Consider the following 17,702-nt stretch of genomic DNA (forward strand, 5'->3'; position numbering starts at 1 on the left):
AGAGAATTTAAGGCCAGTCTGGACTACAAAAGAAGCCATTATCTTTTTATTTGTTTGTAGCCCAGGCAGGCCTCAAAGTCACATAGATCCACCATCCTCTGCCTCCAGAGTACTGGGATTAAAGGTGTGTAAGTGAGAATTGGTTGGTTCTTTCTTGACTTTGGTCAGCTCAGAGCAGGAGCTGCAAGGCAGGCAGAGGAGCACCCTTCACATGGCTAGGTGGTCAAGTGCTTCCAGAGTTTTCTGTGTGCCAGTGAGGCAGGCGTGGCAAGACTGAGGAGAGTCTGATGCCCTAGGGACAGCTGAACACACCAGGCTGCGGTGGTCACCTTACTGCCTCCCTCACGTACAGGGTGTCAAATCTCTGCTGGATGTGAAACAACAGAAGGAACGGGAGCCTGTGTCCTCCAGTTTGATCTGGCATTTGTAGTGGAACTCTAGTAAAATCATGGTATCTAGGGTAAACATTAGAATGAAATAGTTTATTTCTAGAAGTACCTAGATCTTGAAGAAAACATTATAGAAGATGGTAGTTGTTTTCTGTTATCTATAAAGTTTTTCTGAAGGAGTTTTATAGCCTTTGCATGACTTTGGTCACAAGACTATCCTGGCACACCTGGAGAACCTTGGAAACAGCGCACAGTAAGGACTGAAGCTGCAGGGGTATGATGCTTTCCTTCAGAAAAGGTATTAGATCAGTGGGCTTTGGTATGAGGAACTTCTGCCCATAAAACCACCTTTGTGTAACCATCATAAGTGTGCTTCTGCACAGTGTTTGAGGTTCAGCTCTTCAAAACTGTCCCTCCCTGCTGCCACAGAGCCTTAACTACTTTCTGGAGTGACCCTTTTTCTTTGATTGTCCCATACAGCACGGAACACCTGACAGGCATTCAACAGTTCATAAAACAAAAACAAAGCACAATAATAAACACACGCACAAACAACTATCACAGGTTCCTCGACACCGAGAAGGTATGCTGCTTGGGTAAGCTTGGCTGTAACATAGAAAGAGAAGGAACTCCCGTCACTTTTGCCCCTTATCAATGTAGTCCAACAGCTATGGACACAGTCACACTGTCTCCGGTGTTTCCAGTAAGCTGAAGACTACGTAAAGCACCCAGGAGGGTGGATGAGGTGGCTGAGGTAGAAGGATCTCAAGTTCCAGATAAGCCCAGACTACACAGACTCTCAAAAATCAAAGTAAAACCATGTGCTGGAGATGTGTTTCATGCAGGCAGTACACTATTCTGTATAGAGCGCTGAACAGCCAGATTTTAGTATCCAGAGGTCTGGACCAACCCTCTGCTGATACTGGAGATGACAACTGAAGAGCCCTAGAACAGCGATTAGGAGTTTCCCAAATGCTGAGGGAACCATTGGCAAAGCCCTACTGCCATTACAAGTTAGAAGTCATGTGAGAGGCAGCAACAGAGAGAAGCATAGGCTAGACACTGTGTGTGCTTCTCACCTGCCACCCCAGCACTAAAGCAGGAGGACAGCCAGAGTTCAAGGTCAGCCCTGGCTACTTTCTAAGTCTGAGCCAGACTTGGGGAGAGTGAGAGTCCATCAACAAAAACAAAAACGAGAACAAAACACCAAGCTTGATTGTGACTCAGGGGTAGATCATTTGCCCAGCGTGTGAGGCCACTATGGGTCCCATCCCAGTGTTACTCTACAGAAAGAAGAAAATGTGGTAACTGTCATTAAGTACTGTGTGGTGGCTTAAATAATGGCTCCCAAAGATTCACATAGTTGAATGTTTTATCAGCAGGGAGTGGCACTGCTTGAGAAGGATTAGGAGATGTGGATTTGGAGGTATGTCACTACGAGTGGGCTTTGAGGTTTCAAAATCTCAAGGCAGGGGCTGGAGAGATGGCTCAGAGGTTAAGAGCATTGCCTGCTCTTCCAAAGGTCCTGAGTTCAATTCCCAGCAACCACACGGTGGCTCACGATCATCTGTAATGGGGTCTGGGGCCCTCTTCTGGCCATCAGGCATACACACAGACAGAATATTGTATATATAATAAATAAATAATTAAAAAACAAAAAACAAAATAAAACCAAAATCTCGAGGCAGATTCCGTGGCAATTTCTGCCTGTTGCCTGTGGATAACTCTCAGCTCCTTCTCCAGCATCATGTCTGCCCACACACTGCCATGCTTCCTGCCATCATGACAATGGACTAGACTAAATCCCTGAAGCTTTAAGCCAGCCCCAATTAAGTGTTTTCTTTTATAAGAGTTAGTGTGGTCAGCCAGGCAGTGGTGGCGCATCTCTTTAATCTGAACATTCGGGAGGCAGAGACAGGTGGATCTCTTTGAGTTTGAGGACAGCCTGGTCTACAGAGCAAGTTCCAGGACAGGTTCCAAAGGTACAAAGAAGAAACCTTGTCTCGAAAAACAAAAAACCAAAACAACCACAATGAAAAAAGTGTTGGGATGGTCATGGTGTCTCTTCACAGCAATAAAACACTGACTAAGACAGAAGCTGGCAGCAGGAGTAGGGTATTGATATGATGGTCTGATTATGCTGCTTATTGGTAGGAAAGGGACTTTGGGACCTTAGATTAGGAAAGCAATTGAATGTTTTAAGCAGGACTTAATGAGACAGACTAGTAGAAGCATTGAAGACAGATGTAGGATGGTCTGGCTCAAGAAGTTTCAGAGGGGAAGATTATTATTAAGTGGCCCAGAGATTGCGCCTGTGATATTTTGGTGAAAAATGTGGCTGCCTTCTGCTCTTGTCAAAAAATCTACCAGAGGCTGAATTGAGGAGTTTTGGATTAATGGCTTTGGCAGAGGCTATGACTGCGTCCTGTGGTTATTGGTGCTCACTCTCATGCAGCTCTGTAATGGAACATGCAAACTCGACAGTTTGAGGAAAAGGAGCACCAAGAAGTACAATGGCGCTAAGTCCTGCATTCAAGGAGATAAAAGTTTAAAAGACCGGGCGGTAGTGACACATGTTTTTAATCCCAGCACTCAGGAGGCAGTGGCAGGTGGATCTCTGTGAGTTCGAGGCCAGCCTGGTCTACAGAGCTAGTTCTAGGACAGATCCACAGGTCCCAAGAACTACAGAAGAACCCTGTCTCAAAATACCAAAACAAAACAGAAAAAGTTTAAAGGGAATGATGAACTAAGGGTCAGACCCCACTCAACTAAGCTTCCAACTTGTAAAACAAAATTAAAGAAAAGTTAGGGTCAGTTGTAATATTGCTCACCTTTAATTCCAGCACTGGGGAGGCAGAGGCCAGGAGATCTCTGAGTTTGAAGCCAGTCTAGTTTACAGAGTAAGTTCTAGGACAGCTACATTTAGGCTGTGAGGAAATCAACTTATGAAAAAGAATTAAATAAAGGTTTAAGCAGGGGAGGACACCACTGAAAAAAGAAAGCTGATGAAAATGTATTTGAACCAAGGAGCCATATTTCAGTTCCAGCAAGCACAAAAACTTGGCAGTTTCAGCCACATGGTTCTGGTTTTAGAGTCAAGAATACAAGAAAGGGATTGTGGAATCTCCCTCCACAGCTAGGAGAAGCCAGAGGCTAAGCATGTATCAGGTATGTCCCTGCATGTAGGCCCAGAGAGGTCACTAAGTGAACTGTACCCTAACTAGGTTCTGGGCCATTAATAGCAGTTCCTGTCTCATGGTTCTGGTGCTGTCTCCACTTGAGAGTACCCACTATGCACGCATATCCTACACTAAATCTCCTCTCTCGTTACTCTGTCCGTCAAGATGGGTACCTCTCCTTCACAGTGGTTCCCCTCAAATCTTAGCTTTCTCAATCAATGCCTATTTCCAATCTTCTGGTGGTGATCATCAGCTGCTAGGCGATGCCCAGTGTCCATGTGGCAGAGGCAGTCCTCTTAAGACCACATCCCTCCAGTAAAGTCACCCCTAGGTCCCTATACCTGGGTGCCTTCTTACCAAGCGGTCTCAGCTTTCCTCACGAATCTAAGGCCATGTGGCCTCCTCCCCTGCTTAACACTGGCTGAAGCTGAAGCCCCACATTTGATTTCTGCTCCAGCTCACTTCAGCTGCGTATCATGTAAGCACAATGCTTCTATATGTAAACAGATTATATGCACAATGTAAAGCAAGAATGGTCACAGAGCAGCTCACATACAGCCAGTGTGGAGTCACAGAATGTTCAAAATACCACTGAGCAACCAGGGCTGGGGCAGAAGGAACCCCTCAGCCCAGAAGTCTGAGCAGAGGTTGGGCCACAATGTAAGACCCCAACTGCTACAATTAAAAAATAAGTAAAAAGGCTGGGTGGTGTTGGTTCACGCCTTTAATCCCAGCACTCAGGAGGCAGAGGCAGGCGGATCTCTGTGAGTTCGAGGCCAGCCTGGTCTATAAGAGCTAGTTTCAGGACAGGCTCCAAAGCTACAGAGAAACCCTGTCTCAGAAAACAAACAAACAAACCAAATCAAAACCAAACCAAACAAAAAATAAAATAGAGGCTGGAGAGATATCTCAGCTGTACTTGGTGTTTCTAGAGGACCCAGTTTCAATTAACAGCACCCAGTTCAAAATGGCAGTTCAAACTTCCTAACTCCAGTTCCTGAGTATCTGACACCCCTCTCTGGCCTCTTTAGACACGGCATGAACATGGTATACAGATATACAGGTAGGCAAAACATATATTTTCTTTAAATAAGAACATGTCATTAAAAAAAAAAAAAAGACAAAATAAGCATGCCTACCAGTAAGCAGGGTCCTGCAGAAGTAGTGTTCTCTCCCTGGGTGACAGCCTGCCTTGGATGACACGCATGACAAGCTGGTCAATGGTGTCCACCACCCTGTGATCCGCCCGCTGGGGGACAGCTGCAATACACAGAATGGATGTTGTAAAAACTGGTGGACCACTCAGGCCTGGAGACCAGGACAGTGAACGAGAGGGCAGCATAAAACCCAAGCCATCAGCAACTGGAACCTTCAATCACGGGACACTGGTGTTGAAAAGATGGAAACCTGGGTGAAATAGAAAATGTCCTTCTGAGTTGGGTGGTGATGGTGCACACCTTTAATCCCAGCACTCAGGAGGCAGAGGCAGGAGGATCTCTGTGAGTTCACGGCCCAGCCTGGTCTATAAGAGCTAGTTCCAGGACAGGCCCCAAAGCTACAGAGAAACCCTGCCTCGACAAACCAAAAAGTCCTGCTGAAAGATGTCCTGCTCCAGCCATGAGTAGTGAGTCCCTTGGTTGTACACGGAGTGAGGTGGAAGCTCAGGAAGGAGCTGGGTAAGCAATGACCCGCTTATACAGGCTGCTTTAAGCCTGACGGCTTGAGTATTAACCCAGAAAACAGGTGCAAATGAGACGTAGCAAGAGACAGAGGTGCCATTGTGTCCCTGTGGCCACAGCTTCTCAGGAGGTCAAGCAGGAGGACTGTCTGACCCCAAGTATTTCCAAACAGCCTGGACAACATAGTTAGACTGTTTCAAAACAAACAACAACAAACCCTGGGGTCACAGAGATGGCTCAATAGCTGTGTACGCATGAGGACCCAAGTTCAGATCCCCAACACCCAAATAAAGAGCTACGTGTAACAATGAGTGTCTAACTCCAGTGCTACAGGAGGTGGCAACTGGAGGATGGCTGGAGCTTGCTGGCCAGCAGCCTAATTCCAGGTTCTGTGAAAGACGCTGTCTCAAGGGAATAAGATGGAGAGTGATAGACAGGACAGCTAATGTCCTCCTCTGGCCTGTACATTCCCTTATATACCACATACTCATATAATACACTCATACATATGTAAACACACACACAAAACACCCAAAGCCAAACACCATCGATGGGGCTGAAAAGATGGCTCAGTAGTTGAGAGCGCTTACTGTACAACTATGACAATCCCAATACCCACAGATAAGCTGGGTTTGTCGTGTGCAGCACTATCTATGTGCATGTAAATATATCTGGTACGTGTTCATATGTGCCTAAATGGGGAGGCCAAAGGATGCTGGGTGTCTTATCCTGTCACTCTTCACCTTTACTCCTTGAGACCATTTCATTCATTGAACCTGGAGATAGGCTGGTGCTGGTGGCCATGTCAGAGGAGTAGCAGATGGGAATTGACTTCAGAGGATTGGCCCACCAGGAAACAAAACCCTGATGGGTAAATCTCGGATAGACAACGTTCCCGAGAGCTTTGGCCCCAGAATGTTTCTTGCTGCTGTTATGTCTTTGCATGTTTGCCGCCACTATTTTTCTCTGGTGTCTGGGCATAGTGTGAATGGGCATAGGGAGCGCTCCAGTGCCTTTAATGAAATATGGTCATCTCCTGGAAATATACGTTCTACTGGGCATTTTTACCTGTAGATTATTATAAAGATGATTTCCTCTAAAGCGGTACTGTTTAACTGAAGCAATGATTTTATACAATAATAGTGTTAGTTTAAATAGAATTTTGATTATCGAGGGTTTTTTAATAAATATAGTAAGAGATTATGATAGAGTGGAAAAATTAACATAGGTAAATGTAGGATAAAATGTTGTCCCTGCCTATGATAAAACAGAAGCTGCAGAGGATTAAAAAAAAAAAAAAAAAAACAAGGGCTGGGCAGTGGTGGCACACACTTTTAATCCCAACACTGGGAAAGCAAAGGCAGGTGAATCTCAGTGAGTTAGAGGCCAGACTGGTCTATAAAGCAAGTTCTAGGAGAGCCAGAGCTACACAAGGAAACTGTGGCTCTAAAACAAAAACAAAAACCAAGCAAACAAAAATCCCAACCCAATCAAATAAAAAAATTTACTGATCTGTGAAAGCAAGCATGCCTATCATGGAGCTGGTGGCAGTTAGAAGAAAGCTTGAGGGTGTCTGTCTTCTCCTCTACCATGTGGGTCATAGGGACTGAATTTAGGTTTATTTTACGTCTACGTGTGTGTCTGGGGACTACTTGTATATCTGATACCCATGGAGTTACAGTTGTGAGCAGCCATGTGAGCAGCCAGTGCTCTTAACTGCTGAGCCATCTCTCCAGTATCCCCTCTTGTTTTTTGAGTCAAGCTCTTGCCATGCAGTACCCAGGCTAGCCTCAAGCTTGTAGCCATCCTGTCTCTCTTGGCTCCCAGGCTAGGGTGACAGGCCTGTCCCACCATGCCAAGGTCAAAGAGCATTGCGTGTTTGTTGTAGGAATGGGGTACACTAGCTAAAGCAGCCAGGCAATTCTAGCGGGCCGCGGTCTATGGCTGGTCACACAACTGTGTACTCAGTGTACAGAGGCTGCCAAAGACACATGTCCAGCTCTGCTTCAGAAACCTTTACTACAAAGCAGTGAAAGCCCCTGCTGACAAAGCAGGGTAATTTACACATGGTGGGTTACTTGATGTAGTGAGAGCTACAGAAACTCAGATAAGTAGTGACACTATGCCTCCCAGCATATGGGGAAGCTGACGTAGGGAATTGAAAACTTAAGGCTAGTTAGCCTAGACTACATATCAAGACCACATTTTTTTTTTTCGAGGCAGGGTTTTGGAGCCTGTCTCTTGTAGACTAGGCTGGCCTCAAACTCACAGATCACCTGCCTCTTGTCTTCTGAGTGCTGGGATTAAAGGCGTGTGCCACCGCTACCCGGCTCCAAGACCCCATCTTTTTTTTTTAAAAAAAAAAAGAAAGACAAATGAGGGGCTACAGAAGTTAGCAGTGCTTGCTGGTACTCATGAGGACTGGAGTTCAGATCCCAGCACCCAAGCAACAAGCCGATCTCCTCACATACCTGTAACCCCAGTTCAATGATCTGATACCAGCTTCTGGCTTCTGTTCTCATATACTCAAACTTATGGACATGTACAAATAAAAACTTAAATCTTTCTGGGTGGAGCCTGTGCACACCTTTAAATCCAGCACAGAGGCAGGTGGATCTCTGAATTTGAGACCACCTGGTTACACAACAAGTTCCAGGTCATTTGGGGCCACATAAAAGGACTAAAAAAAAAAACCCAAAAAAATCATGCAGGTAGTGGTGGCACACACCTTTAATCAGGGGAGGCAGAGGCAGGTGGATCTCTGCATTCCAGGCCAGCCTGGTCTACAAAGAGAACTGTAAGACAGTCAGGGCTAGACAGAGAAATCCTGTCTTGAAAAACCCAAAACAACAACAAACCAAAACCAACCTAAAAAGAGAGCATGGCAGGTAGAAACACCCTCAGGTTAGTGTGTCTGTTGTTGCAGTACCTGGGTCCCTGCCTGGAGAGGGGATCCCAAGGTCTTAGACCCTTCCTCCTCTACCCATAGTACCTGGTTCTTGCTACCTTCATTTCCCCTTTAGCATTAGGGAATGGGAAGAGAAATGCATTCAGACTGCACTGGAAAAATTTCTTCTTAGAAGTGGTCATGGCCACTCATCTGTGTTGGGACATCTACTGCCTGGTACAATGAGGGCTCCATAAAGGGGAGGGCAGGGCTGACATTCCCTGGGCTAGAGGTAATGTCAGAGGAGAGAAAAGATGGGTGCCATGTCTTCTGATGCCTAGGAAGATTGGGTGTGACAGCATGCAGCTGGGAGCAAAGGAGGAAGGGAGAGGGAAACCAAGTAGTTTCCATCTCTTCCTCTGGCCAACACCAGAGCTTTTGATGACTCTGAATCAGGTGAGAGGCACCAGCACCAGCACCAGCACCAGCTGGAAAGACTTGGCTGGTCCTTGACAGCCCTCAGTATTCTAACCACCTTTCCCACACCCTGGGCACAGGATGACTAAGTCTTGATGTCCTGTTTTCCCTGCCTTCAGTGACATGGTACTTCAGAACATGGCATCCTAGCCTTGATCCTATGGTGAAAGGGGGTAGTGCATTGTTCCTAGTGAGGGCCAGCCAGTTTTCCATCTGATTCAGCGGGTACTGTACTCATCTAGCATGAACAAAGCCCTAGGCTCCATCCAGAACCTCAGAAAGCAGGGGAGGTGGTACACACCTGTCATCTTGGCACTCAACAGTGGAGGCAGAAAAATCAGAAGTTCAAGGTCAGTCTGAGCTACGCAGGAGACTCTGCCTCAAAACCAAGGGCAAATATTGGGTCCTTGACTTCAAGTCTCAGCATTTTTAAAAAAGTATATAAAAACCTCAAAGAGAGGAGCTGGAGTGATGGCTTAGCAATAAAGAACACATGCTGCTCTTGCAAAGAACACAAGTTCTGGGGCTGGAGAGATGGCTCAGTGGTTAAGAGCATTGCCTGCTCTTCCAAAGGTCCTGAGTTCAATTCCCAGCAACCACACGGTGGCTCACAACCATCTGTAAAGAGGTCTGGCGCCCTCTTCTGGCCTTCAGGCATACAGACAGAATATTGTATACATAATAAATAAATATTAAAAAAAAAAAAGAACACAAGTTCTGTTCCCAGCACCCATGTTGTGCAGCACATAACTGCTATATATAACTCCAGCTCCAAGGAACCGGGCACCTTCATCTGACCTCTACCAGTTCCTGTATGTATATAGTGTACATACTCAGGCATATGTACGTATGTATATGTGTAACTATGTATACATACAAATGTTAAAATACATATATATATAATTATATTTTTTAAATATCAAAGAGATGGTCTAGATGGACAACATCTGTTACCTTGCAACAACGAGGACCTGTGTTTGATCTCAGGTCTGATATAAAATGCCACCTATGATGGATGATGCATGCACACACTACAACTAGGAAGGTGGAGCGAGGGGATCCCCAGGCCTTGATGGTCATCCTGTCTAGCCTAACTAGTGAACTTCAGGTTCAGTGAGACCCTGTCTCAAAGGTGGTGGACAGTCTTCCTGAGAAACAACTGAGGCTGTCTTCTAGCCTTCGTACACACATGCCCTGGTACTCACGTATACACCCACACACATACATACACACACACACAATGAATATAAATACTGTAATTTGGCAGTGATGATGATGTTAAAAAAAAGAAAGAAAGAAAGAAAATCTTTACCTTGGCTCAGAGTGCTTGCAGCCCAGGGCTGAGATGTGGTTTTCTGTTCTCGGGGCTCTGCAGGCACAGCCTTCTTGACCTGGAGAGGATAGCCGCTGGCGATGAGCCAGGCCTTCAGGTGGTCTATGTATTCCCTTCCAAACAAAGTGGAGTCCTCAAAGTTTGGGAAGGAAGCAGGAGATGGAGCAATGTCCTGGAGGCCCACAGCTTCTAAGATCTTCTCCTGCCTGAAGGAGGAGGCCAAGGAGAAGGTCTGGCCTAAGAGTGCCAGGGACTTCCTACACAGAGAGTTGGTGGTCTCCAGGGCCACAGCCAGGTCCAGTGGGCTAGTGAGGGTCTTCATCTTGATGCTCAGCTCATAGGCATTACAGGCCATGAGCAAGGGTGTGACGCCCTTCAGTAGCCTGTCCTGGAGCCGCATGATGTACTTGTCGAAGGGCTTGATGATCTCGAAGAAGCAGTTTTTGGTCTTCACAGCACCTTTGTCTAAAAGCATGTTTAAAAACTCATTATCGACTCGGGGTGTCTTCAGAGCAGAGTGCTTTAAAAACTTGATAGTAAAAAAGCAGAAATCTCTGTGCTCTGGTTTCAAGGAGCATTTGAAGGAGGCCAGCATCTTGGCACAGGTCTCAGTTTCCAATTCAAAGAGAGTCTGGAAGAGCTGGGAGAACTTGAGGTCATCCTTGATGGTGTGGAACCCTGCCCACTTGATGATCTCTATGCCAAACCTTGAGAACACATCTGCCTTGTCCATGGCATCAAAGCCCAGCTTCCTTCTGGGAAAGCTGAGGGTCCTCAGGTCCAGGCCCAAAGGGATCTTCAGAGCAGCGAACTGGATTTCATCCAGCCCTGGATTTGTTCCAAGGGTCACATCAGGACTTGAGGTGGCTTTCTGGATTTGGTTAGTGCCCTGAGGTTTGGAAGCAAGACGACTGACAACAGGCATTTTCTTCGTGGTCATGCTTTTCAGCGTGATAAGCTTCCCGATACCCTTTGCTGCAAGCAGACCTTGAGTGTCCCCCTTTCCTAGGAGAGTGACTTCCTGGTCAGCCATGTTTAGAGACCGGCCTCTGGCCAGGACTTGCCCACTGCCTCTAGACACAGAGTCTATCTCCCCACGATGGTTCAGGTCATAATCCCGACTCTCCTTCTCCAACCGCCTGGAGGAGGCCAAGTCCCCCAACACTGAAGACCCAAAACCATACTCCTGTGACCAGGAGGATTCTTGAGAAACTGGGTGGCCCAAGTCTTGCTCCCAAGAGCCACGGAGTGCAAGCTTCCAGTCCTGAGAAGAAAAATGTCCCAGTTTCCGGTGGCTAAAACTCTGGTCTCGGGAGTCAGTGTGGGCCACTTCCAGATCCCGACCACATTCTTTGCGAAGATAGCTGTCCTCACCGACGGACTGGTTGCTGGATCTGAAGGAGGGTCCCGCAAACATGTCACCTCTCATGCCCTCTCTCCCCAAGTCTAATGAGTACACACCAGATCCACTGGCAGAGAACCTACTGTCACTGTGAACGTCCTCATAGACATCTGCTCTGGCTCTTGAGCCTGTCCTTATGAGATCTGAAATAGATGGTCACAAACAGAGGGCACTTTAGAGCATGGGCTGCACAGGAATAGCCCACACACCAGTCAACACAAGTACTTTATACTCCCAAGTGTGAGGGGCAAACTCAGTCTGCTGGCAACACTGTTTAAAATGGGTAAAGAGGCATCAGGATGGCTCAGAGAATAAAGTGCTTGACATGCAAGTATGAGGACATGAGACCAGAGCCCCAGAACCCATAGGAAAAGCAAGCAGGCATGCTTGCCTATAACCCCCATCCATGCTTAGGAGGTGGAGACACGGGATCCCAAAGGCAAGCTGATCAGCTACAGAGGCTGAAATTGGTGACTCCAAGTTCAGCAGGTGATGTGGGAGTGTCATATATCAATCTGTTGATTTCATTGGTTAAGTAATAAACACACTGCTTGGCCTCATAGCTTAGCACATAGGTGGGTGGAATAAACAGAATAGGATGCTGGGCGGAAGAGGAAGTGAGGTCAGACTCTGCTCTGCTCCCAGAGAGACTCGACAGCTCTGCTCTGGAGCAGAGACGCCATGCTTGCCATGCTACACTCTCCCAGGATGGACGGAGGCTAGAATCTTCCCGGGTAAGCGCACTTTGGGGTGCTTACACAGATGATTAGAAATGGGCTAAATTAATATGTGAGAATTAGCCTAGAAGAGGCTAGATAGAAATGGGTCAAGCAGTTAAATGAATACAGTTTGTGTGTTGTTATTTCGGGCATGAGCTAGCCAAGCGGCCGGGGTGTTGGGGACGCAGCCCCGCCGCCGCTCTTATTTCAACAAGCAGGAGACCCAGCTTCAGTAAAGTGAAAAGTGAGTGCCTAGGGAAGACACCTGTACACACTATGCACACAGGCAGCACCACACACACACACACACAGAACAATAAAGAAAGTATGTGTAGTGCCACCTCTAACTCTCTACTGGCCAGGCCACACTGACCCACTGAGAACTGCAGCCAGGCATTCAACCAAGTAAGAGTAAAAGTACCTGGAAAATTTGCACCTGCACTCCCTATGTGCCTTTCCAGCATTCTCCCTTATACAACAGCATGGAGCACTGCAGCCACAATGCTCACAGAGCTTAGCTGCATGGGGGGGGGGGACACACACACACACACAAAATGCAGACACCACCATGCCATTACATACAAAGGGAAAGCATCTTCCAAGGTTGCACTATATAGTGCCCATGTCCTATGGGCAGTGAGGGGTGATCACACTTAACAAGACAGTTCTGTAAGCACCAGGTGTGTGCTTGCCCTTGTGGTCATCAGCCAAGGCAGAACAGTGGGTGACCCCACAGGCACACATTATCATTAGACACAGACTCCCAAACTCATTATCAGCCACCACCTCCACCATCACACCACCTACCCTTAGAGAAGGGGCTTGGTTTCTATGCAGCCTGGATCTTTTGCCACGCCCAGCCCACTTCAGGGTCTCCACTTCTGTCTCAGAAGTTTTATAGAGGCTTGGTGTGGGAAGTCCTTCTGTATATGTGTTGCTTTTATTGGTTAATAAAGAAGCTGCTTTCGGCCAATGGCTTAACAGAACATAGCCAGACTGGAAGAGATATATATAGAGAAAGTAGGTGGAAATCAGGGAGAAGCATGTAGCCGCTATAGGAGACAGACGCCTCCACTGGAGCCCACCAAAATTTTGCCAGTAGGCTACAACCTCATGGTAATGCACAGATTAATGAGGATGGGTTAGTTTAGGATATAAGAGCTAGATAGGCTTTTCCTCTGCTGCCACCAAGGTGCTTGGTCCTTCTGAAGAAGCTAAGGCTGTGTTGGGGTGAGGCCCTCACTTCATCCAGTGACTAGCACCGTGCCACCAGTCTGTAACAAGGCCTTCATCTCTGAGCTCGCCTGCATCTACTCCACCTTCATCCTCCACAATGAAGAGGTGATGGTCAAGGAGGATAAGATCAATGCCCGCATTAAAGCAGCTGGTGTCAATGTTGAACCTTTCTGGCCTGGCTTGTTTGCAAAGGCCCCGGTCAGTGTCAACATTGGGAGCCTTATCTGTTACTAGGGGCTGGTGGGCCTGCTCCAGCAGCTGGAGCGGCACCAGCAGGTGGTCCTGCCCTTTCCACTGCTGCTGTCCCAGCTGAGTAGAAGAAAAGTGAAAGCAAAGACGAATCCAAGGAGTCTGATGACAGCATGGGCTTTGGTCTTTTTGACTAAGCATTTTGATAACATGTCTAATAAAAGGATGACCTATTTTAAAAAAGAGCTAGCTAGAAATATGCTTAAGCTATCAGCTAGGCAGTATTGCAATTAATATAGTTTCTGTGTGGTTATTTCAAGTCTGAGTGGCAGGAACAAACAAGCAGTCTCCACCAACAGAGGCTGCCACTTTCACTGCCTTCTGGAGGACTTCACATCTCACACTTCCACTGGGAGGCAGCAGCCTGTGCCACACCCACCACAGTTGAGCAAGAGACAACATAGTCCCTGATCCCAAGTGGCAGAAAGGTCTGGGGGGCCATTAACTCTGTCTCTGGGGCTGAGCCAGAGACAGAGCAGGTAGGAGTAGAAGAAGTCACACTAAGTGGGGCTACGGTAGAGAGTGGAGTGTCATCCAGAATGGAAGGGTTGCATAGACATTGTTGTAGTTCCTCTTGCACACAGAAATACTGCAAGAAGCTGCCTACAGAAGCCATCTTTAGCAGTAGCAGGCCTTGGCAGCTTTCTCACAGCTGGATTTTTAAACAAAATCTATAACAAAAAAAAAAAAATCTGACAAAAAGGGACCCAGGTCTGGTAACAAACACCCAGAAGGCCAGCATTTGGGAGATGAGGGAGAACTCAGAGCTCAAGGTTAGCCTGGGCCACACAGTGAGTTTGATGCCAGTCTGGGTTAAAGAATGAGACTGTGGCGGGGAGTAGCTAGGGAGATGGGAGCAAAGCACTTGTTGCACAAGCAAACACTGAGTTGTGTTCCGGGACCCATATTAACATATCAATACAAGTTCATGCCCCAGGACCCACATTAACACGGCAGTACTAATCTATAAAGACTGAGGCTGGGCTGGGGAGGCTGGATCTGGGGCCCACTGGCTAGCTAATCTAGCCATATCAGTAAGTTCCAAGTGTCTCAAAAAGCAAGGCAAGGCTGGAGAGATGGCTCAGTGGCTGCTTTTGCAGAGGACCTGAGTTCAGTTCCCAGAACCCATATTATGCAGCTGACAACTGTCTGCAACTCCAGCTCAGGAAAGCTGATGCTCTCTCTGACACTCAGAGTGACTCACGTGTCCTTTAGGTGTACATACCCACACGGACCCACAAACATGTGATTAAAAACAAGATATTTAGAAAGCAAAACAATGTGGAAAGTGATTAAGACACCAGATGTCAACCTTTGGTCACCATACACATGCTTGTGTACCCCCACACGAACACATAAAAATGTGAACACATGCACACAATACCCCCGCCTCCCCCCGCTGCCAAAAAGGGCAAGAAAAGAGACAGGTACTAAGAAGCAGAATAATGAAGAAAACACAAATATCCCCACTCCTGGGCAAATACATGAACCAAGTACCTACTATGTACACGCGGCACTGCCATTACTGAAGGAAGGAGATGGTCAGTGGCAGAGCTCTTCTTTAGCACATTTCTGGCCCTGGGTTTCCCTAAGTGTTGGAAAACAACACACACATACCCACCACACCACCCCCATGCATATATACACACACACTGGAGGAAGGTGGGTGCCAAGGCAACCTAGATAGGAACATAGTGGGAAATGCCACCCTCAGACTCTCACCCTGTGAGATTGGCAGCACCTGGTGTTAAAGTGCTGCTGCGCTAAGGGAAGTGTGTGTGTGTTGGGGGGTAGACATGGTTCCATCAGCAAGAAACAAACTGAAACCCCTTGGGCAGGAATGGTAGTTGCATCCTACATTTCCCACGCCCTGGTTTTACTCTAGAGAACTAATCAAGCTAAAAAAATATTTTTTTTTAAAAACAACAGATCTTAATGTTTTCAGTTTATGATTTATGCTAGACTACATCTGTAACAATCCATGAGATGCAGTTTAGACATGCCTGCAAGAACTAAACTTTCAATCCCAACCAGTTTGCTGGAGGCTGACAGCTGTTGAGATGGCTCAGTGAGTAAAGGCACTCACCACAAACTTGACTGACAACTGAGTTCCATCCCTGGAACCCACATGGTGGAAGGAGAGAATCCCCTCTCCAAGCTGTCCTCTGAGCTCTGCATGTGACTGCATGTGTACACACACTCACAGGGACCCTTCTATAGAGACTAGGGTGCAGTCAGTGGCAGACTATGTGCTTTAGCATGTGTAAAGCCTGGGTCAAATTCTTCTTTCATGGATGGGTGTCTGGCTGACACTCTCTACCTTCTGCACACTGAATTAGCCAGCAGATGGGCCACAAGAAAATGTGACCTGATGAGCCGGGCGATGGTGGCGCACGCCTTTAATCCCAGCACTCGGGAGGCAGAGGCAGGCAGATCTCTGGGAGTGCGAGGCCAGCCTGGTCTACAAGAGCTAGTTCCGGGACAGGCAGCAAAGCTACAGAGAAACCCTGTCTCGAAAAACCAAAAAAAAAAAAAAAAAAAAGTGACCTGACAAATTCAGCAAGGATTAGAGGAGCTCGGCTAGCACCCAGAGCATTATAATCCAACGTGGCCCACCTGCGCAGCTTAACTCACCTTGAGCTTTAAGTTGGAGAGCTTCACCGACAGCCTCAGAATCCCCATACCGTTTAGATTTCTCCTGTAACACTGTGTCCAGTGATTCCTGTGCCATCCGCCTTGCCATGTTTCTCTCTCCTACAGCAAGAGAAGTCACACAAATCAAGACAGTTTGCCCCAAGACAAAACCACTACCAAAAAAAAAAAAAAAAAAAAAGAGAGAGAGAGAGAGAAAGAGAAAGAAAGAAGCCAGGCAGTGGTGGCACATGCCTTTAATCCCAGCATTCGGGAGACAGAGGCAGGTGGATTTCTGTGAGTTTGAGGCCAGTCTGGTCTACAAGAGCTAGTTCCAGGACAGGCTCCAAAGCTACAGAGAAACCCTGTCTCGAAAAACTAAAAGAAAGAAAAGAGTAACAGAACTGGAAGAACGACCTAGAAAAAAGTATTTGGGAAAAATATGAACCCCCTGACTTCAGTTTGGAGTCACCGAGAGCTCGCTGGATGAGTAAATGATATTCTCACAAGGAGACAATACGCTAGCAACTGTCCACTCTGAGCTAGTCTCAGAGGACACGCTCTTTTGGTTTTTTCAACAACACCCCAAGAACTGAGTTCTTTACAGCAGACCCAATACATTCCAGCACAGGAATTGGATGGTGGTGCGCAGGCCAGTGAGGCAGAGACAATGAGGACTAAGGGACTGGAATCATGGCTCAGTAGTTATGAGAGCCGTGCCCACATTGGGCAGCAAACAACTACATACAACTCCAGTTCCAGGGGATCTGACAACCTCTTTTGGCGTCTAGTGGTACCACTACCCAGCCCCAAAAATAAAGTCTTAAAAAAAGAAAGGGTGTGAGGGGCTGAGATGACCTAGTGAGGGCCAAGCCTGATGAACTTGAGTGCAGTCTGGCATCTGTTGTCGTCTTCCACTTCCCACCCATGTACCCAGAAATACAAAGAATTAAGAATAAAAGTGGGACACAAGGACATGTGCCTGCAATCCCAGTGCTGCGGAAGAGGAGCAAGGAGGACCCCTGGAGTTTGGTGGTCAGTCAGACTAACCAAGTCACAACCAGGTATCAATTTTTGTCCCTACCCCCATGATAGGACCTAATGATATTTAGGGGGCTAAGCAACAGGATTTCAATTTTAAAGCATGCACTATACAGCAAAACCCAGCGCGAAGCCCATTCACCGCGACGCCCAGCTCGCCCGGCCGGCTGCGAGCTCCAGCGGAATGAATAGGCCGCGAGCAGGGACGGAAGAACGCGCCGACCCCGGGGCCACCCGGAGTCCTCCCCACCCCGGGACCCGCCCTCCCTGGTGGCCGGAGCCCGGGCCTCACCCGAGCGGGGCCGCCCCCGCCGCCGCCTCAGGCTCCGTACCCGCCGCCTCGCGAGGCGGGGAGATGCAAATGAGCCAACGGATTCCGCAGCGTCGAGTTGCGCCTGCGCAACCGCCTCCTCGCCTTGGTGCGCAAGCGCTGGCCGCCACCGCCTAGGCCCTTATGCGCAGGCGTTGACAGCAGCCATC

At 47.6% G+C, this 17,702-nt stretch overlaps 1 protein-coding gene and 1 pseudogene across 15 annotated transcripts in view; one reads left to right on the forward strand and one right to left on the reverse strand.

The window, feature by feature from the left end:
- Sugp2 (SURP and G-patch domain containing 2) overlaps positions 1 to 17,702 on the reverse strand; it is a 29,479-nt gene that overhangs the window by 11,535 nt on the left and 242 nt on the right. For 14 of the 15 annotated variants that reach the window (XM_050127623.1, XM_050127621.1, XM_050127622.1 and 11 more), the window contains exons 1-4: positions 17,515 to 17,641; positions 16,185 to 16,304; positions 9,924 to 11,489; positions 4,708 to 4,828 (exon numbers count right to left, since the gene is read on the reverse strand). In XM_050127623.1, the coding sequence (XP_049983580.1) occupies positions 4,708 to 4,828; positions 9,924 to 11,489; positions 16,185 to 16,293 (1,796 nt within the window). In that variant the 5' untranslated portion in view covers positions 16,294 to 16,304; positions 17,515 to 17,641. Of the gene's footprint in view, positions 1 to 4,707; positions 4,829 to 9,923; positions 11,490 to 16,184; positions 16,305 to 17,514; positions 17,642 to 17,702 lie in introns of those variants that run through there. The other variant, XM_050127615.1, reaches the window with a different exon arrangement.
- Positions 12,688 to 14,213, forward strand: LOC126491776 (60S acidic ribosomal protein P1-like; annotated as a pseudogene).

The sequence above is a fragment of the Alexandromys fortis genome, unplaced genomic scaffold (assembly GCF_014885135.2).
Source record: "Alexandromys fortis isolate MF-2015 unplaced genomic scaffold, M_Fortis_MF-2015_v1.1 scaffold_284, whole genome shotgun sequence".
Lineage (NCBI taxonomy): Eukaryota > Metazoa > Chordata > Mammalia > Rodentia > Cricetidae > Alexandromys > Alexandromys fortis.